The sequence below is a fragment of the Elephas maximus genome, chromosome 20 (genome assembly GCF_024166365.1).
Source record: "Elephas maximus indicus isolate mEleMax1 chromosome 20, mEleMax1 primary haplotype, whole genome shotgun sequence".
Taxonomy (NCBI): Eukaryota; Metazoa; Chordata; class Mammalia; order Proboscidea; family Elephantidae; genus Elephas; species Elephas maximus.
In genome coordinates, this window is record NC_064838.1 from 27,030,134 (window position 1) to 27,052,318 (window position 22,185).

The 22,185-nt window shown below is 40.6% G+C and overlaps 1 protein-coding gene across 7 annotated transcripts in view; it reads left to right on the forward strand.

Annotated features, from left to right (window-relative positions):
- The window catches only part of CNTN4 (contactin 4), a 1,107,632-nt gene that overhangs the window by 1,041,167 nt on the left and 44,280 nt on the right, over positions 1-22,185 (forward strand). For all 7 annotated transcript variants that reach the window (XM_049862392.1, XM_049862391.1, XM_049862390.1 and 4 more), the window contains one exon: positions 15,774-15,949. In XM_049862392.1, coding sequence (XP_049718349.1) covers positions 15,774-15,949 — 176 coding nt within the window. The remainder of the gene's footprint in view (positions 1-15,773; positions 15,950-22,185) is intronic.

A 22,185-nucleotide genomic window follows, 5' to 3' on the forward strand; every position in this document is an offset into this window, starting at 1 on the left:
ATTATTTGATTTTGCTGGATTATGTTTTGCAGAAAGCTTTATAAATCAATCCTACCTGCATCAAATAAAGTGAGGGTAGCTAATAACTTCCACAAAGATTGTAATGCCTTGTGTTTTAAGCTCCAGATGCTCCTTGGTGACCTTTTCTCAAATCTATCAGCAAACAAAGAAATACCGCGTTAGAATATGCGAGTTCTTGCCTCTTTGCGGAGATGCAGAGTCCTTAAACCTAGGAATTTGAAAACATGTAGAACATTGCTGATAGGGGCAGGCTAGAGAAAGGTGGACCGCTTCTCCTTCTGCTGAGGCTTCAGCACCACCTACTGTCTAGAATATTAATCCTCTCCCCTGGTCGACTATATGCATGAACGGGCACTTGGTTGTTACTTGATGTGTGATCACTGTGGAAGGCATCGTCTTTGGAATTCACTGCCCCTGCGTCAAGGTGTACACTTCTTTTATACTTTAGGTAAATATCCTTTTACCTTGTTCTAGGATACTAGATACTAGGATACTCATGAGATACAATAATAGGTGCCTTTCATCAGCAAAGACCTCGTCATGCCATTTTATGCATTGTCTATGATGAGATTTGCTTTATTTCACTGACACTAATGGGATTTCTTTGGGACCATTTCACCCAGTGACTCATAAGGACAGTCACTCATGTGTAGTAGCTGAAAGAATCAGGCCTGAAATCCCTCCTCCCCAACCAGAGAGAATGCTGATTATTATTTGATGAGAATTTTTTCTCCATGGGTATTTTTCTCTGTGGTTCCCATTTATCATTCTTTTTTATCTCCCATCACAGTCAAAGAAATGCCATAGAATAATTTTAATTATACCTTGGCTCGAAGATATGATTTATTTAATTTGTCATTAAGAAGACGTTTCAAAGAGTCTTTTCAGATGATCATTCCTCTTAAATCATAATTTTGAAAGAAAGCTTCAGAACAAAAATGTGAAAGGTAAATTGAACACACAGAAACCACCACCGCGCCGCCGCCCCCTCTGGCCTGTTATCACTTGCTACTTTGCTTGAGGAACATCGTTACTCATTATGGAAGCTTAGGCACCTGCAGAAATTCCTTGGTATTTGGAAAGGCATCCCAGCTGATAAACCATGCTACTAAAACATGGCACAAATCCAAACCAAGGGTTTGCTTTCCCTGGCAGCAGGTAGGAATAAGAACAACAGGGTTGATGAAGGATGATTTTAAGACAAATTATAAATTGTTTATTTTATAAATACTCCTTTATGTAATAATTGTAACTTGGAAGCCAACCAAGAGCATTTGGGTGTCATTAGAGCAGTCTTCATAATTAAATAGGTTCTTCACACTGCCACCTTCAACCAGGTAAATCTAATCATTTTGATTATCGCTTGGCTGCTTTCTTCCCAAGGACCTATACTCGGCCACCCTCAATTGGCTTGTGCGTAGCAGTTTCCATTTGTGGCAGTCAAGCTTATTAAACAGCTCTGCTTGGTGTTTTCTCCCCTAAAAAAAAAAAAAAAAAAAAACAAAAACAGTGCTATGAGCTTGGTGTTTTCTCCCCAGTCCTTGAAAATAGACCGGTAAGCATTCTGCTCAAGGGCAATTTGTAAATTGCTTTACAGAAGGCTCCAGTTTGTGCTCCACTTCCCTACCTAACTCCCTGAGAGAATCAACCCATGTCTGCAACTGTCTCAGGAGGAAAAAAACAAACTAGAAACTAAGTTGTTATTTTTGTTTGTTTTGATAGCTGCTTTAAAATGTAGAACCTAATAACCCAACTAAAAAAATTTCTTTTTGAAAGAAACAACCAGTTGCCACTGAGTCAATTCTGACTCATGGTGAACCCATGTGTGCAGAGTAGAACTGCACACCATAGTGTTTTCAAGGCTGTGACCTTTCGGATGCAAATCACTAGGCCTTTTTTCCAAAGCGCCTCTGGGTGGGTTCGAACTGCCAACCTTTTGGATAGTAGATGAGTGGATGTATACGTATGTGTATTATATGTGAGTGTGGTGTCCCAAAATCTGACTGGGGTCAGAATTTGCCTTGGGTTTTGTTCCGATGTCATTTGTCAAGTTGCAGAAGTTGTTCAAAGAACCAGGTCACAATACTACGTGACAGTGCTTCTTGGCATGAATCGATCAAAAACCTTGACTCATGAAAGTGCCCTACACCACTGCTGGGTTTTTTCCCTGCCACCCAAAAATGGCAGTTTGGCTTGTCTTCAAGCAAGAGAAAAGCATTGTTTTTTGTTTGTGTTTTTCCGACTTGTTCTCTTTCCCACCTTCACACAACAAGGTTACGTTTTAATTGTGTGAACAAAAAAGAGGCAGGACAAACAGAGACACTATTGAGAAAATAGCCTACCTCGTTTTTACATTCTGAAAATTCTCAATTCACGGGCATAGCTGCTCAGTAGAAAATAAACCTTAATGAAAAGTGAAGATGTTGAAAAATCAAATGTCCAGAGGATTTCCGAAAAAGTAATAATTATAACCAAAATAGAGACTTGGAAACAAACACTAAATATGTAGAGGCCTAATACTTTCTAGATGATGGTACACTTAATTGATTTTCATCAAGATGTTTTGGCACCTTAAGCCTTTGCCTAATCAGGGGAGAAAAAGTCTCTACCCAGACTTGAAACCTTTAAAGGGAATTAATTTATGGCTAGATTGAGCAGCAAAGCCACCCAAGAAAACAAGGGCCTGGCCTGTACTTTGTAGAGGGCATGCTGTACATTGTGCTATTCCAGTAGGTACAAACCCCAGATTCCTCACATAAACTAATTCTAGAGCCTTACAACCACAGAAGCAGGAGAAGTGCTCCCTTGTCAGATGAAGTTCAAACTAACATGACAAAGTCCTTGAGGAAATCTGCCACCAAAAGAGACAGCAAATCCAACAAAGGAAAGCATTCACCCCTTAAAAAGGAAGTATGATGGAACAACCTGAAAGGGACTTTTAGCTAAGTTATGTGTAGATTCTTCAAGGGTGACTCCTGGAACTCCACTTCCCTACCTAACTCCCTGAGAGAATCAACCCATGTCTGCAACTGTCTCAGGAGGAAAAAAACAAACTAGAAACTAAGTTGTTATTTTTGTTTGTTTTGATAGCTGCTTTAAAATGTAGAACCTAATAACCCAACTAAAAAAATTTCTTTTTGAAAGAAACAATCAGTTGCCACTGAGTCAATTCTGACTCATGGTGAACCCATGTGTGCAGAGTAGAACTGCACACCATAGTGTTTTCAAGGCTGTGACCTTTCGGATGCAAATCACTAGGCCTTTTTTCCAAAGCGCCTCTGGGTGGGTTCGAACTGCCAACCTTTTGGATAGTAGATGAGTGGATGTATACGTATGTGTATTATATGTGAGTGTGCGTGTCCCAGCCCCGTTGCTGAGCAGCCCTTAGAATCAGTGACCCTCAGTAACAGTGAGCACAATGGGTGTCCACTTCTTGGTTTCTCAAAAACCTCCTCCAATAAAAGGAACCAGGGCTCCCTGGAGAAATGGATGGTTCTAGGACTGTTGCAGGGAAAATTTTGAGATGAGCCTGGAACGTCTTAATTGGGCCAGAAAGTAAGGAAATACTCAATGAATGAAAATGATATATCAAAAGGACAGAGGAGCCAGCTTGAAAAAAGTCTCCCACTGGCCAAAATGGAGACGCTGCGAGTATCACAATAGATAATGAAAGGAATATTTTATGATACAGTGGGTATTATAACCTAGTGAATAAAATAAGAAGCCAGATGCCTGTACCAATATAAATATATAAGTAATTGAAGGAGAAAGGAAAGTTCTTAGAGTAGAAAATCAACTAGCACATGTGGAACCAATGAATGAATGATAGAAATAGAGAATCATCATTTGGCAACTGTCTTAGTTATTTAATGCTGTTACAACAGAAATAACACAAGTGGATGGCTTTAATAAAAAAAAATTTATTCTCTCACAGTCTAGGAGGCTGCAAGTCCAAATTCAAGGTGCAAGCTCCAGGGGAAGGCCGCCTCTCTCTGTCAGCTCTGAGAGAAAGTCCTTGTCATCAATCTTCCCCTGGCCTAGTTGCTTCTCAGCACAGGGACCCTGCATCCAAAGGATGCGCTCTGCTCCCAGTCCTGCATTCTTGGTGGTAGGAGTCCCTCTCTTCTCTGCTCACTTCTCTCTTTTATATGTCACAAGAAGTTGACTCAAGATACAACCTAATCCTGTAGTTTGAGTCCTACCTCATTAACATAACTGCCTCTAATCCTGCCTCATTAACATCATAGAGGTTAGGATTTATAACACATAGGATAATCACATCAGATCACAAAATGGTGGACAACCACACAATACTGCAAATCATGGCGTAGTCAAGTTGACACATATTTTGAGGGGGACACATGATTCAATCCATAACAGCAACCCTTGTAGAGATGGTTGATTTAGGCAAGAGCCTTCAATGGATTCTAAGGCTGGCAGGTGGAGATTTGATGAGCATCAGGTTATTGGTGTAATCTTGGAATATTTTCCTACAGAATACTAATCAGTTACAAGGGGGAACATGGTAAACGCAAGAGGGAAATGTCAGGTAGACACCAACATGGCCTAGTGATTAGGGTTAAAGTTTCTAATGATGAGGCAAGTCAACATCATATAAGCCCTGAAGAGAACTTCACAGCATTTCAGTGGTGTTCCTGCCAAGACTGAATCAGGCCATGAGGAGACACCAGGCAAATCCAGACTGAGGTCATTGTACAGAATGTAAGACCCGTACTCTTTAAAACTGTCAAGGACTGGGAAGGACTTGAAGAACTGTTCTGGCTTGAAGGAACATGAAGAAACTATGACAATTAAATGCAATATACCTTCCTGAATAAGATCTTAAACCAAAAGAAAAAGAGACATTGCTGAGAAAGTTAGCAAGTTTTGAATGGAGTCCTGATTGGATAATGGTAATGTACCAGAGTTTGATGTCCTCATTTGGAGGGTTGTGTGCTGGTTATTAGGAAAGTATGCCTTGTTTGAGGAAAAATACTGTGAAATATTTAGAGCTGATGAGGCATCATGTCTGTAGCTGGTTTTAAAGGTTGAGAAAAACACTAATCATAATGGTAAATACAGAGAGAGAAAGAGAAAAGGAAATGGAGCAAATACAGTAAAATATTAACAATTGGAGGTCTGTGTGATGGGGATACAGGAGCTCTTTGTATTTTTTCTGGTAAATTTTCTTTAAGTTTTTAAGTATTAAAAAAAATTTTTTTTTCAATGTAAGAAAAAGGAATTCCAAAATATGGCGTTAGAGGCAAAAGCAGTAATGAGACAGATGGGGAGGGCCAGAGCTTACACAGTGAGGGCCAAGTGAACCCTTAGGTGGCTCCTATTTTATGGTCTATATTTAACATGCTGTTCGCTACTGTTGAGTGGATTCTGACTTGTGGTGACCTTATGACGACACCATGAAACACTGCCCACTCCTGCATCATCTTCATGTTTGAGTCCGTCATTGTGGCGCTTGTCCCAGTCCATCTCACCGAGGGTCTCCCTTGCCCTTGTTGGCCCTCTTCTTCACCAAACATGATGTCCTCCCCTAGCAATTGATCCTTCCTCATGACATGTCCAGTGCAAGCAAGTTGGATAGTGTTCTGTTGTGATCCATAAAGTTTTCATTGGCTCATTTTTGGAAGTAGATCGCCAGGCCTTTCTTCCTAGTCTGGCCTAGTCTGGAAGCTCTGCTGAAACCTGTCCACCATGGGTGACCCTGCTGGTATGTGAAATACTGGTGGCATAGTTTCCAGCATCATGGTAACATGCAAGCTAACGTAGTATGACAAATTGACAGATGGGTGGTGGATATTTAACATAAGTCAAGGTAATTAATAAGAAATACAGCACACTCAATGACAACAACAAAATAGATAAAATTTAGAAAGGGAAAAAAAAAACAAGATTACAGCCTAGGAAACCCTATGGGGCAGTTCTACTCTGTCATATAGAGTCACTATGAGTTCAAGTCAAAACAACGGCACACAAAAACAACAACAAACAGGATAAAGAGGGACATAAAATTTAAATGTCCAAAATCCTTGCTTTCTTTCTTCCCACTATGTAAGGCAAGGCATCATCTGAGGAAATCGGGAGGAACTATGGTTTCCATTTCCTTATATTGGGATTTTAAGTGTCGGCTATCTTATGAGATTAATTTGATGACCATATCTTATAGCTTTAACTTGTATAAATAAAGATAAATGTGCCTATTAAAAAAAAGAAATATAACACAACAGCTTCCTGACCCAGGAGCACTTCAAGGGTCAGGGCCTTATTTTCATCTACATTCACAGATTGTCAACAACTTATCTTTAACCTCCTCTCATGAATAGGGACAGAGCTCGGCACCAGGGATTTATGAAAGTTTAAGATGTGGTCCCTGACCCCTAGGAGCCTTAGAACAAGGAGAGAAACATCATATATGTAAAAAAAAAAAAAAAAAAAAAGACAAATTATATTCCTCAATAGTACAAGCTTCATGCTGAAGAAATGGAACTGGCAGTTAATGCTGACAAGCTTCATGAAAAGAAGGAATCATCATGAGCAGGGGGGTCAGGAGAAGGCTCTGAGGGAGGTGGCCTTGCATTCACACGCTCCTCACAGAGACAATAGGCTTCATCCAGCTGCTGACGTTCAGTCTAACCTGGCCATTCTCCCTTTGATGCCATGGATGGATAGATGGTGCCTCGCCTCTGCTTGAATACTAGAAATGGTGATTCATGTTCTCCTGAGGCAGCCTGTTTCAGTGTTTTAAAGGTAGAAAGTTCTTTCCTTACACAGGAGATTACCTGTTTGTAGTTAATCCTTGCTTTCTGATAAAGGGAAATACAAAATAAGTTCAATTCCATTTCATCTTTTTCCTAAAAACCCTTCATATATTTGAAGATCACTATCATGTCTCCCCTAATTTTTCTTTCTCGTGCCAACTACTTTTAGTTCTTTTAACTCTTATAAATTTACTAGACTCTTCACTAGCCTAGGCCCCTCTGGGTGGCACAAACAGTTAAGTGCCCAAATACTAGCTGAAGGGTTGGGGTTCGAACCTACCCAGAGACACCTTGGAAGACAGCCCTGGCAATCTGCCTCTAAAAGGTCACAGCCTTGAAAACCCTATAAAGCAGTTCTACTCTGCACACATGTGGTTACCATGAGTCAGGATCAACTCAACAGCAACCAACAACAACAACATCACTAACCTAGATGCAACAACATAAATTCAAAGGATGTTGCTAGTAAGCTGTGGTCTGACTAATGCAAAATACAATGGTAGTAGTACCCTTCTAAACTGGAATACCTCGTGCTACTAATGCAATCTAAGATTGCGTCCACTTTCTTTGGCAGCCACATGGACCTGTTGACACCGAAATGCTCGAGTCTCCCATGAACTGCCCATCCAGTCTTCCCCCTTCCTATGCCTATGTCGCTGATTTTTTCAATTGTAGCTTTCTGTCATTATCCATATTAAATTTCATCATAGATTGACTGGTCCAGCTTGAAATCACTGTAAGTCCTCATTCTCTTATTTAATGTTCAGGGTATTCCTTTTAGGTGTGTTCTTTATGAAGAATTGATAAAAGCAGTTTATCAGGCACTGATTTTGTTTTTATTGAAAAAATGGGTCAACTAGAGAGTGTTGAAATTTATCCCTAGAGATGCTGCCTCCAGGTTTATTGTGATCATTAATCAGCAGTCTTTGTTGTGGCATTTAACTATTAAAGAAAATAGTTCTCTGTCCAGTCTCCATTTTATCACTAGAGGTGAGCTGTCTGTCAGCTCTTTGGGTAGCTCCAAGCCTTTGAAGAATCTCATTTTTTAAATTCTCCCTATGAGGAAATTGATATAAAAAAGAAGACATCACCCTATTGTAAGGCTTCATCAAAGCCATCGGTCAAGAAAATTGCTAACAAAAAGACATGTCCTCTCTATGAATGAAGATGACTGCAACACATTATTTTCCTGATTGGCACCAAATAAATACATTGGCATTGTGAATGAAAGGTAAAGAAATTATAACCTGAAATGGAAGGCTTAGTATGATATGAAGAAAGTAACATCAAAATGGAATTCTTATCCTATGGACCCATAGGCGCTTATTTTTTACAGATAATAAAAGCACTAAAATCAGAAAGACTTTTCACTAACAGAAGTGAGACTATAGTATGACTTAAATACTATTATAATTTATGCATCTCATTGCTAATCTGATCATTGACAGAGTTGTTCATAGTTAACTTTTTTCTCACGATTTTTATGATCTCTAGAGAAAAGCACTGAGTTTACCTTCTGCCAGGTATACATTATAGAAAACACTATAGAAAGTAAAAGAATAATTTTTTGAACACTGGGATGGTTAAGCACTTGGTAAATACACACTTTTAAGCATCTATACTCTGAATCATTCTCGGCAGTATGAACCAACCACGAGCAGAAAAGGTTGGGGGTATTGTTGATCCTGTTTATTGTTGGTATTTAATTACGTTCAAATCCAGCCATCAGTTCACATCTTGAGTTCTAACTGCCTTGGAGAATTCTGTGCACAGAACAATGGCTGGAGTGACTCTTCAGAACAGAAGTCATAAATATAGTTTCTTCCTGATCTTGATGAATTAAAACCAAAGGAGGGGAGACAGTTTTGTTTTGCAGGAAGCCATCTGTTTATTTGTGTACAGCGTTTGTATTCATATTTAAGGAAATTAATCAAGCAAAAAGCATCAGAATTCCCAACACAAAACACAGGAGTACAAAACAAACATACAGTTTGAGAAAACCAAGTAGCTAATGAGGTTTTGAACCTCTTTAGTTTAATCTTCTAGAGTCCCAAGGAGACCTCTCTGGTGTGTGTACAGTGCATGACTTGCTCTGCATTCATCCTTGCTACTTCGGGGCTCAGAACATGAATCGGGGACAAGTGGTAAGTTAATGAATTAGCACTGTCAGCCCTGCAACTGTACCAGCAAAGTCCTGGATTTACAGAACTTCTCTGGTCCTTGGTTAAGCAATAATAAAACCAATAATAAAAATCTGTCCCAGGTCCCTACATGTGCATAAAGAGATGAACGTTTCTTCAGGAAACAAATGTCAATTAAAAATGTTAATGTCAATTATAAAAAAAAGCCTTGCAAATGACTCTAGGGCTTGGGATATGTGCCAACTCCTTGCTGCTTGCCAAGAAGTTGTCAGGAGATATGGAACCAAGACAGTTTTAAGAACTAGACCTGGACAATTTGACTCTGCACTCAAAAGTTTGATGTGTGAGCTTACAATTAGAACATTCTAGGTATAAAATCATTACTGCTTGTCACCTCTCTGAGGCAATAACTTCATTACTCTTGCAGCAACGCCTTCTGGAACCACCTGTACCACATGGACATGTTTCTCCTTCTTTGAATTCCTTCTGTGTTTAAACATCTTCAGTTGGCTACACATAATCAAGAGTGCAGATAGCTGTATTATGCCCTTGCACTTGTTCTATAGATGATTCATGCATGGATATCTTGTTTCCAGCTAATGAGGTGTCTTAGTTGTCTAGTGCTTCTGTAACAGAAATACCACAAATGGTGGCCTTAACAAAGAGAAATTTATTATCTCATAGTTTAAGAGACTAAAAGTCCAAATTCAGGGTGCTGGCTCTAGGGGAAGGCTTCTTTCTCTGTTGGCTCTGGGGGAAGGTCCTTGTCTCTTTCAGCTTCTCCTGGGCAATCTTTGTATGGCTTGGCATCTCTCTTCCCCTATCTTTGCTGCTTTTGCTTGCTTGTTTAATCTCCTTTATATCTCAAAAGAGGTTGACTTAAGACACACCCTACACTAATCCTGTCTCCTTACCATAACAAAAACAACCCATTCCCAGATAGGGTTATAACCACATATATAGAGGTTAAGATTTACAACACGTATTTTGGGGGGACACAATTCAATCCATAACATTCCACCCTTTGTCCCCCAGAAATTCATGTCCTTGTCACATGCAAAACACATTCACCTCATCACATCATCCCAAAAGTCTTAAATCAATTCCAAGTCTAAAATCTCATCTTCTGAACCATCTAAATAAATATGTGAGACTTTATGCATATTCTGTCCTGGAGCAAAATTCCTCTTCATCTGCAAACCTATGAAATCTAGAATACAAGCTATCTGTTTCCAGAGTACAATCGTGTACTGTATAACGTCCGTTCAGAAAACATCCAGCCACATATACGTCCGAGGTCCCATAAGGTTTTAGGGAGTTCAGAAATCCCAGTCAGAGAATGAGATGTAGCAGACTTAACTAGACATAATGAATGCAGTGACTTCCTGCATGCAACACATGTATCTCATGTCTTTTGTGTACAAAGTGATTCCGCTGCCAGGTGTCTAATGGTACAGTGCATACCTACCCTATAATACATAAGTCTTGATATTCATAAGAAATGCCTATCATAATGTGAACTTTCCCTACTTACAAATAAAAAGTTTACCATATAACAGTGTATGCTTTGACTGATAGGCAGCAGCATGCAATCTCGTGTATCACACGTCTCTTTCGAAAATATTACCAAGAAGCACATCATGGCTCCCAAATGCAGCATAACCAGTGCTAGTGATTGCAGCAGCAAGAGGCAAAGGAGAAGTATCAATTTGGAAGCAAAACAAAAGGTTATTAAACAACAAGAAGGTGGAAAATCAGTGAATGCTATTGCTTGTGATTTAGGCAAGTCACACACGACAATCATGACGATCCTCAAAAGCAAAGAAAAATTTCTCCAAGCTGTTAAAAGATCGGCTCCACTGAAAGCTACAAGGCTAAGGAAAATGTGAGAGGGAACTATATCAGGTATGGAGAAATAGCTAATGATATGTATTCAAGACCAAAACAAAATCACATCCCTCTCAGCACGTTGGTGGTCATTGCTAAGGTACGAAACATGCTCGAGATACTTAAAGAAAAGGCAGGACCAGACTATGATATCTAATTTAGTGCTAGCTCTGGGTCATATGGTGTTCACACAACATCCAAATCACATAATGTCCTATTTCACAGACTTTAAGTGATGCATGACTATAAAATGGTGGAACAGGTACAAGGTAGACATTTCTGTTACAAATGGGAGAAATTGGAGGGAGAGAAGGAATAGCAGGCACCAAGCAAGTTCAAAACACAGCAGAACAAAGTACATTGCCTTGCAACGCTTGAAAATAATACTCCCTTCTCTGAAACCATCTGGGCAATGGCCCCACCCTCCAGAATCTGTGTGTTGGCCTTATCCTCTGGATTCTGGGTGTAGGTCCCTCAGCCCTAGGGTTCAGCTCTGCCTTCCAGGCCCTCTGGGATAACAGCCCTGCTCCCTCAGCTTTAGGCAGCCCCATTCTCTTAGTTCATCAAAATGGTGACCATACCCCCCTCAGCCGTGGCCCCTTGGGTGTGGCAGCCCTGCCCCTTCAGCTTTGGGCAGTGGCCCCATTCCCCTGGCAGAACTTAATGGCAGCTGCACACTCCAGAACTGAGTTGGTGAAGATCCAACACTGAAACCTAGGAGGCTGTTGGCTCCACCTTTTGAGATCCAGGACACTTTGGATCCCTTTGAAACTAAGAAGGACCTGCTTCCTGTGCTTCTTCCAACAGTTCTGTGATCTCCGGGCTGCTCCAGGGATGATCCTTTCCCTTTTTTGGAGGACAACAGATATAGCTCCTTTAGCCTGTTCCCTATTATATATATATGTTCCCTAAAGGTTAGGAAATATGCAGCCTGAGCTGTCCATCATGAACTGGGCGTTGTGTGACTCACAGAGTCGTAAAGTTGGACATGCACAGTAGTATTCCATCCTTAAATGGAAGTGGTATATATGCGATTGGGCTATAGCAAGACCTGAAGGCAGAAGTAAATTACATGAGAAAGTGGCCCAAATGCCAAGGTCCTCACTCCTGTCACATTATCATCTTTCTTCCAGTCTTCACCTAGGGCATCATGGGTAGTTCCTTACAATGAGTTGGCTGAGGAAGAGGAAACTCCTGCCTTGTTTACAGACATTGCTGTGCAGTATGCAGACACCACTCAGAAGTGTACAGTGGCAGCACTGTAGCCCCTTTCTGGAACCTCCATGATGAACAACAGTGAAGGGAAATCCTCCCAGTGGGCAGAACTTCAAGAAGTGCACCTGGTTGTTCCCTTTGCTTGGAAGAGAGAAATGGCCAGATGTGCAACTGTATACCGATTCACGAGCTATGGCCAATGGTTTGGCTGAATGGTCAGGGACTTGGAAGGAGCATGATTGGAAAACTGGTGACAAGGATATATGTTGATAGACTTCTCTGAAAGGGCCAAAGTGGAGATATTTATGTCTCATGTAAATGTTCACCAAAAGGTGAACTTGCCGGAGAATTTTATCAATCAAGTGGATAGGATGATGCATTCTGTGAATACCAGTCTGCCTCCTTCCCCAACCACTCCTGTCATTGCCCAGTGGGCTCATGAGCAAAGTGGCCATGATGTGAGGGATGGAGGTTATGCATGGGTTCAGCAACAACCAAGACCGACTTGGCTATAGCCACTGCTAAGTGCCCAATCTGCCAGTAGCAGACACCAACACTGAATCCCTGATATGGCACCATTCCTAGGAGCGACCAGCCAGCAACTTGGCGTCAGGTTGATTACATTGGACCAGTTCCATCATGGGAAGGGCAGTGTTTTGTTCTTACTGGGGTAGACATTTACTCTGGATATGGACTTGCCTACCATGCACACAATGCTTTTGCCAAAACTACCATCTATGGACTCACAGAGTACCTTATCTACCATCATGGTATCTCACACAGCATCATCTCAGAGCAAGGGACTCACTTCACAACAAATGAAGTGCGGCAATGAGCCCATGCTCTTGAATTCACTGGTCTTACTATGTTCCCCATCATCCTGAAGCAACTGGCTTTATAGAACAATGGAACAGTCTTCTAAAGACACCATTACAGTGCCAACTAGTGGCAATACCATGCAGGGTTGGGGCAGTGTTCTCCAGGAGGCTGTATATGCTCTAAATCAGCGTCAAATATATGATGCTGTTTCTCCAATAGCCAGGATTCATGGGTCCAGGAAATAAGGGGTGGAAATGGGAGTGGCCCCACTCACTATTACCCCTAGTGACCCACTCACAAAATTTTTGCACCCTGCCCCCACGACCCTATGCTTTGTGGGTTCTAGAAGTCTTAGTTCCAGAAGGAGAAATGCTCCCATCAGGAGACACAACACTGATTACACTGAACTGGAAGTTAAGAATGCCACCTGGCCACTTTGGGCTTCTCATGCCTCTGGATCAACAGGCGAGAAAGGGAGTTACCATATTGGCTGGTGTGATCCTAATATATCTATATTTATATTAAAAAAAATTTTTTTATATATAGATGTATATATATACATAGATGTATATATATATATACACACACACCCTTCATTGGTTTTGCCCATCTAGAGAACATGAGGGAAAGCAGCGTAGCACAGTAGTTTTATAACCACTTTCAACTATCAGTTTCCTCATCTGTTAAATGGGGGTGGTGTTATTGTTAATTGCCATTAAGTCGATTCCCACTCATGGCGAACCCATGCGTGCAGAGTAGAACTGCTTCATATGGTTTTCAAGGCTGTGACTTTTTGGAAGCAGCTCGCCAAGCCTGTCTTCTGAGACACCTCTGAGTGGGTTCAAACAGCTTACCTTTTGTCTAGTAGTTGAGTGCTTAACCATTTTCATCATGCAGAGACTCCAATAGGGATGATAGAAGTACCTTTTTATTAGAAACAAATGAAATAATCTATGTAAAGCCCTTAAGACAGTGACTGGAACCTGACTCGCTCAGTTATTTCTAATATTATTCCCTCTGCTGCTTGTATGTCTATCTTGGTACCATGACTGTGTTAGACATGTAACACACAATACATGCTTGGTGAATAAATCAATAAATTAATGAATGATGCATGAAAATGAAAATCTTAGTTACAAAGTCAGTGGACAGTTATTTAAAGTAGAATGAGACAACACCTTCTTTGCCAAATAAAAAATGTAGAAGCATATAATTTTAGCATGGAATTACCTGGTTCAGTACTTTCATTTTATAGATGAGGAAAACAGCCTCCACCAGACTGAGTCCAGCACAACTAGATGGTGCCCAGCTACCACCACCAACCGATCCAACAGGGATCATAGTAGAGGGTCCCGGACAGAGCTGGAGAAAAATGTAGAAAAAAATTCTAACTCAACAAAAAATAACCAGGCTTGCTGGTCTGACAGAGACTGGAGAAACATCGAGAGTATGGCCCCCAGGAACCCTTTTAACTCGGTAGTAAACTCACTCCTGAGGTTCACCCTTCAGCCAAAGATTAGACAGGCCTATAAAACAAACAATAACACATGTTGTTCAACCATGTATACAAGACTAAATGGGCATACCAGCCCAGGGGCAAAGACAAGAAGGTGGAAGGGGACAGGAAAGCTGGATGAATGGAAATGGGGAGCCCAAGGTTGAGAAGGGGAGAGTGTTGACATGTCGTGTGGTTAGCAACCAATGTCACAAAACAATATGTGTATTAATTTCTTAATGAGAAACTAATTTGCTCTGTAAACTTTAACGTAAAGCACAATTTTTTTAAAAAAAAGGTCATTTTTGTCCTTTTGCTTAAAATATTTGCTCTCATGTCCTTTTCTCATTAAAAAAAAAAAAATCAGTCTGTATCTATTCCTGAGAGTCAGTGAATCAATAGAGTAGATTTTGATTACATGGCTCTCAAAAGCCTCACGTGAGTGCTTAACCATTGCACTACCAAGGCTCCTTCTCATATGTGAATGTAGTTGTTGGCGTTCTGAACTATCTCAGCTAAGCAAGCCCAGTCCAACCATAATGTAAAGGCTGAATTAAAAAATAAGTGATAGTCCTTATTCTAAAGAAGTAATGTACATATTTCATTTTGTCATTGATATACATCACAGCATTATTATATTTGTACTAAAATTTGCTGCAATGCCTAATATCTTCAAGATGATTAAAACTATAAACTTTATAACACATTATACAGTTTATAAAAAATATATTGCCAAAGATATGAACATGCCTGTATTATAAGGAGGGGGAAAAGACTGGGCAATTTGTATGTATAGCATGTTTTCATCAACGTAAAACAAGACCACTGAAAAACTATGCACCAGAAAGTTTGGGAGATATTATACCAAAATGAAAATAGAGTTTTATCTGAATAGTAAGAGAGTAGGTGTTTTTTCATTTGTTTTTTGCCTCTTTGTTTTACTTTTCTGAATTTTTTAAATTTCCTCTAATAAACATTTATTGCTTTTATAATTTAAAAAAGCCCAACAAATTCAAACTAACATGGATTTTTCTGTTTGCACTCAGCTGAAATGCTGCTTTCTAGGGAAACTGAGAACGAGATTGGAAAACCCATTTAAAGTGGCCATTTCAGAGCAGGCTGCCGGAAAGTAGGTGCCTCCATGAGCGTCTTCAGAGATCTAACTAACCTCAGTGCTCTCCATCTGAGTTCTCTTGCTCTGAAAAGGTTCACATAATGAGTGTTTTCATCTTTTCATATTAAAAACGACCTCCTGACCTGAGCCTGTGCTTCCCAGATGACTGAGGTTGGCTGGTCGCAGCCTCAGGAAAAAAAAGGAAAGCTACTTAGTATTGCGTCCTGCTCTTAGGTTCCTCCTGTTTTTTCCACACAAGCTCATGGGCTTTCTTCTTTGTGTCCTTTTGTTTCATGTTAACTCTCCAGATCCAACAAGGGTAATGGTACCCCCTTCCAGCATGGATGTCACTGTTGGAGAAAGTATTGTTCTGCCATGCCAGGTAACACATGATCACTCACTAGACATCGTGTTCACTTGGACGTTCAATGGACGCCTGATAGACTTCAACAAAGATGGAGACCACTTTGAAAGAGTCGGAGGGGTAAGTATTAATATCGAACAAATTACAGGAAACAGAGTTCAACTGAACTTCTTGAAACTGCCTTATACTAACTTGTCTAAACTTAGTTGGAAAGAAATCTAATGTAATTCTTTTATAATTTTGTTCACACACCTTATTTCAAGAAACTCTTGGTTAGTTCCTGCTCCTTTTTGTATGCTAAATACACTACTTATTGAGCAGTAGTCCTTGGGTGGTGCCAATGGTTAAGTGTTGGATTACTGACCAAAAGGTTGGCAGTTCCGACTAACCCAGTGGTGCCTTGAAAGTAAGTCCTGATGATCTGCTTCCAAAAGGTCACAGCCTTGAAAACCCTATGGAGCAGTTCTGCTCGGCACACATGGGGTTGTCATGAGTCAGAATCGACTTGACAGCAATTGACAATGATAACAACTTGTTGGCCAGCCACTACGTGGCAGGCCTTCTCTTTCATCCTCACAGCAGTCTTGCAGGTTAGCTATTTATCCCTGCAGTATGAATAAGGAAACTGAGGCTCAGAGAAGTTATAGCCCCTCGCAGCTACTAAATTACAGCCCTCACCTTTCAACTTCAAATCTAAAGCTCTATGCCCCATAGCATACCATATGCAGTAGAACCTGAGTAAGAAAATAAGTGAGGGAAAGTTGCATCATGCTTGTAGGCTGATGCTTAAGCTCCCTTTAGGGCTCTCTTTTTTGAACCTGAAAGTAATGGGTAGTAGCTTATTTCCAGGTAATTTGATTTCAAAAAGATTGAATTTTCAAAATGCCTTACTTGGCGTAAAAATACATATTATCATAGCACACACAAGAATAGGTTATAGTTGGGAAAAATTTGTGTCTGTAACTATTGTTCCCAAAATTGTTTCATTTTGTTTTCCACCCTATCACAGCCCTACGTTCCCACTGGTAATTAAGACCCACACTTGCTGCCATTCTCATGGAGGGGCCCAACCAGAAGGCAACAAAACATAAAAAGGGGGCTATTCTTTAAAAAGTTCTCCCACAACTTCTAAGTCAATTGGCAAAATAATTCTATTATGAAAACATTCTGCATCCCACTTTGAAATGTGGCGTCTGGGGTCTTAAATGCTAACAAGCGGCCATCTAAGATGCATCAATTGGTCTCAACCCACCTGGATCAAAGGAGAATGAAGAACACCAAGGTCACACGATAACTATGAGCCCAAGAGACAGAAAGGGCCACATGAACCAGAGACTTACATCATCCTGAGACCAGAAGAACTAGATGGTGCCCAGCCACAACCAATGACTGCCCTGACAGGGAGAACAACAGAGAACCCCTGAGGGAGCAGGAGATCAGTGGAATGCAGACCCCAAATTCTCATAAAAAGACCAGACTTAATGGTCTGACTGAGACTAGAGGAGTCCTGGCGGTCATGGTCCCCAAACCTTCTGTTGGCCCAGGACAGGAACCATTCCCGAAGACAACTCATCAGACATGGAAGGGACTGAACAATGGGTTGGAGATAGATGCTGACGAAGAATGAGCTACTTGTATCAGGTGGACACTTGAGACTGTGTTGGCATCTCCTGTCTGGAGGGGATATAGAAGGGTAGAGAGTGTTAGAAACTGGCAAAATCATCATGAAAGGAGAGACTGGAAGGAGGGAGCGGGCTGACTCATTAGGGGGAGAGTAAGTGGGAGTATGGAGTAAGGTGTATATAAGCTTATATATGACAGACTGACTTGATTTGTAAACTTTCACTTAAAGCACAATAAAAATAATTAAAAAAAAAAAAAAAAGATTACATCCAAGAACACCCTGTGGGGCAGTTCTACTCTGTCACATGGGGCTGCTATGAGTCAGAATCGACTCAGTGGCACCCAACCCAACACATTTTGGTGTTTGCAGAGGTAAAATGTTAATGCACATACATAAGCAATTAAGTTTGCAGACTAGCTTCAAACATGCAAAAATCTAGTTTACTTTGTTTACGGTCCTACTCTGCCCTATAGGGTCGCTATGGGTTGGAATCAACTCGACAGCAATAGGTTTGTTTTTTTGGGTATTTTTTTTGTTTGTTTGTTTACAGATCTCTTCAGCAATATAACAAAAAGTCTAGAGAGCACACACCAAACTGTTAGCACTGGCTCAGGGGTGGTGGTGTTATATAGCATTTGCTCTTTCTGTACTTTCATTGCTGTCTGAGTATGTGAAAACATATATTCATTGCAATGTCCTGTGAATCTATAACCATTTCAAATAAAAAGCTAAAATAACAACAAAAAAAAAAGTTCTCCCACTCCACGCACTGCCGTAAGAACCTGATTTGCTGCCTCATCTTATCCCTCCTATGTTACACATAACTGGCCGAAAGCTTACAAAGCCGTTCATATGCTGTAACCAGTTGCCAGTAAGTCAGCTTTGACTCATGGCGACCCCATATGTGTCAGAGAAGAACTATGCTCCATAGTGTTTTCAATGACTGATTTTTTTGGAAGTCGATCCACCAGGAGTTTCTTCTAAGGAGCCTCTGGGTGGACTCGACTTTGGTTAGCAGCTGAGCATATTAACCACTTGTACCACCCAGGGACTCCCCCATATGATATATTAGGGGCATATTTTCCACTCAACTGTAGTACTAAAAAACCCAGTACCGTCGAGTCAATTCCAACTCGTAGTGACCCTATAGGACAGAGTAGAACTGCCCCATAGAGTTTCCAAGGAGCACCCAACTATAGTACTAGTCCTGTTAATTACATCCTTGCTGCCTTTCTCAAATGGGGCTTCTCAGATGAATCACAGAACATTGAAAATTATTTGAGTGACAGTTTTCACAATTCTCCCAGGGATGGTATACAACTGGTACCATTGTAGTTGCAGGGGACAAAAGTTATTTCATTATATCAATGGATGCTTCAAGTCAGTAGGGATTCTCTCTCGGAACCCAGGTTGAGAAAGGCTTGGTGAAATTGATGATGTGATCCTGTGTCATATGGTTCAACCTGATAACTTTGACCAAATGAGAAAGATATGAACTACTTCACAGGGGCATTGAGGATATTTAATACTTTCGGGTCTAGAAAAGTGCATGTTGTTGTTAGGTGCTGTCAGGCTGGCTCCGACTCATACTGACCCTACGTACAACAGAATCAAACACTGCCCAGTCCTGCACATCCTCACAGGGCTTGAGCCCATTGTTGCAGCCACTGTGTCAGTCCATCTCATTGAGGGTCTTCTTCTTTTTCAGTGACCCTCTACTTTACCAAGCATGATGTCCTTTTCTAGTGACTGATCCGTCCTGATAACATGTCCAAAGTATGTGAGACATAGTCCCACCGTTCTTCCTTCTAAGGGGCATTCTGGTTGTACTTCTTCCAGGACAGCTTTGTTCATTCTTGTAGCAGTCCATGGTATGTTCAATATTCTTCGCCAACACCACAATTCAAAGGCATCAATTCTTCTTTGATCTTCCTTATTCATCGTCCAGCTTTTGCATGCATATGAGGCAATTGAAAATACCATGGCTTGGGTCAGGTGTACCTTAGCCTTCAAAGTGACATTTTCACTTTTCAACACTTTAAAGAGGTCTTTTGCTGCAGATTTTCCCAATGAAATGCATCTTTTGATTTCTTGACCTCTGCTTCCATGGGTGTTGATTATGGATCCAAGTAAAATGAAATCTTTGACAACTTCAGTCTTTTGTCTGTTTATCATGACGTTGCTCATTGGTCCAGTTATGAGGATTTTTGTTTTCTTTATGTTGAGGTGTAATCTATACTGAAGGCTGGGGTCTTTGATCTTAATTAGTAAGTGCTTCGAATCCTCTTCACTTTCAGCAAAGTTGTGTCATCTGTATAACGCAGGTTGTTAATGAGTCGTCCTCCAACCTTGATGCCCCGTTCTTCATATAGTCCAGTGTCTCACAATATTTGCTCAGCATAAATATTAAATAAGTACGGCGAAAGGATATAATGCCGACTCACACCTTTCCCGAATTTAAACCACTCAGTATCCCCTTTTTCTGTCCAAACAACTGCCTCTTGATCTATGTACAGGTTCTTCATGAACACGAGCAAGTGTTCTGGAATTCCTTTTCTTCACAATGTTGTCCATAATTTGTTCTGCTCCACACAGTTGAATGCCTTTGCATAGTCAATAAAACACAGGTAGACATCTTTCTGGTATTCTCTGCTTTCATCCAGGATCCATCTGACGTCAGCAAGGATATCCCTGGATCCACATCCTCTTCTGAATCCAGCTTGAATTTCTGGCAGTTCCCTGCCGATATGCTGCTGCAGCCACTTTTGAATGATGTTCAGCAAAATTTTACTTGCACGTGATATTAATGATATTGTTCAATAACTTCTGCATTCGGTTGGATCACCTTTCTTGGGAATAGGCATAAATATGGCTCTCTTCCAGTCAGTTGGCCAGGTAGCTGTCTTCCAAATTTCTTGGCATAGATGAGTGAGCACTTCTAGTGCTGCATCTGTTTGTTGAAACATCTCAGTTGGTATTCCATCAATTCCTGGAGCCCTGTACTTCACCAATGCCTTCAGTGCAGCTTGGACCTCTTCCTTCAGTACCATTGGTTCCTGATCATATGTTACCTCCTGAAATGGTTGAACGTTGACCAATTCTTTTTGGCACAGTGACTGTATTCCTTTCACCTTCTTTTGATGCCTCCTGTATTGTGTAATATTTTCCCAGTAGAATCCTTCACTATTGCAACTCGAGGCTTGAATTTTTTCTTCAGTTCTTTCAGCTTGAGAAATACGGGTGTGTTTTCCCCTTTTGGTTTTCTATCTCCGGCTCTTTGTACCTGTCGTTATAATACTTTACTTTGTCTTCTCCAGCCACCCTTTAAAATCTCCTGTTCAGCTCTTTCACGTCATCATTTCTTTCTTTTGCTTTAGCTGCTCAATGTTCAAGAGCAAGTTTCAGAGTCTCTTCTGACATCCATTTTGTTCTTTTCCTTCTTCCTGTTTTTTCAGTGACCTCTTGCTTTCTTCATGTATGATGTCCTTGATGTCATTCCACAACTCATCTGGTCTTAGGTTCTTAGTGTTTAATGCATCAAATCTATCTTTGAGATGGCCTCTAAATTCAGGTGTGGTATACTCAAGTTCTTATTTTGCTTCTCATCATCTTGTCTTAATTTTCTTTAGCTTCAACTTGAACTTGCATGTGGGCAACTGATGGTCTGTTCCACAGTCTGCCTCGGCCTTGTTCTGACTGATGATATTGAGCTTTTCCATCGTCTCTTTCCACAGATGTAGTCAGTTTGACTTCTGTGTATTACATCTGGTGAGGTCCATGTATATAGTCGCCATTTATGTTGGTGAAAAAAGGTTATTTGCAATGAAGAAGTCATTGGTCTTGCAAAATTCTGTCATGCGATCCCTGGCGTCATTTCTGTCACAAGGCCATATTTTATAACTACCAATCCTTCTTCTTTGTTTCCAACTTTTACATTCCTATCATCAGTAATTATCAATGCATCTCGACTGCATGTCCAATCAATTTCAGACTGCAGAAGCTGGTAAAAATCAACAATTTCTTCATCTTTGGCCTTAGTGTTTGATGCATAAATTTGAATAATACTCATATTAACTGGTCTTCCTTGTAGGTATATGGATTTCATACTATCACTGACAGCGTTGTACTTCAGGGTAGATCTTGAAATTTTCTTTTTGATGATGAATGCAATGCCATTCCTCTTCATGTTGTCATTTCCAGCATAGTAGACCATATGATTTTTCAATTCGAAATGGCATTATCCATCCATTTCAGCTCACTAACATCTAGAATATTGATGTTTATGTGTTCCATTTCATTTTTAACTATTTCCAATTTTCCTAGATTCATACTTTGTACATTCTGGGTCCTGATTATTAATGGATGTTTGCAGCTGTTTCTATTCATGTTGAGCCGTGCCTCATCAGCAAATGAAGGTCTCAAAAGCTTCCCTCCATCTATGTTATTAAGGTCGACTCTACTTTGAGGAAGCAGCTCTTCCCAATTTTATTTTGAGTGCCTTCCAACCTGGAGGGCTCATCTTCCAGCACTGTATCAGACAGTGTTCTGCTGCTATTCATAAGGTTTTCACTGGCTAATTCTTCTCAGAAGTAGATGGCTAGGTCCTTCTTCCTAGTGTGTCTTAGCCTGGAAGCTCTGCTGAAACCTGTCCATCATGGGTGACCCTGCTGATATATGAATACCAGTGGCATAGCTTCCAGCATCACAGCAACACAAAAGCCCCCACAGTACA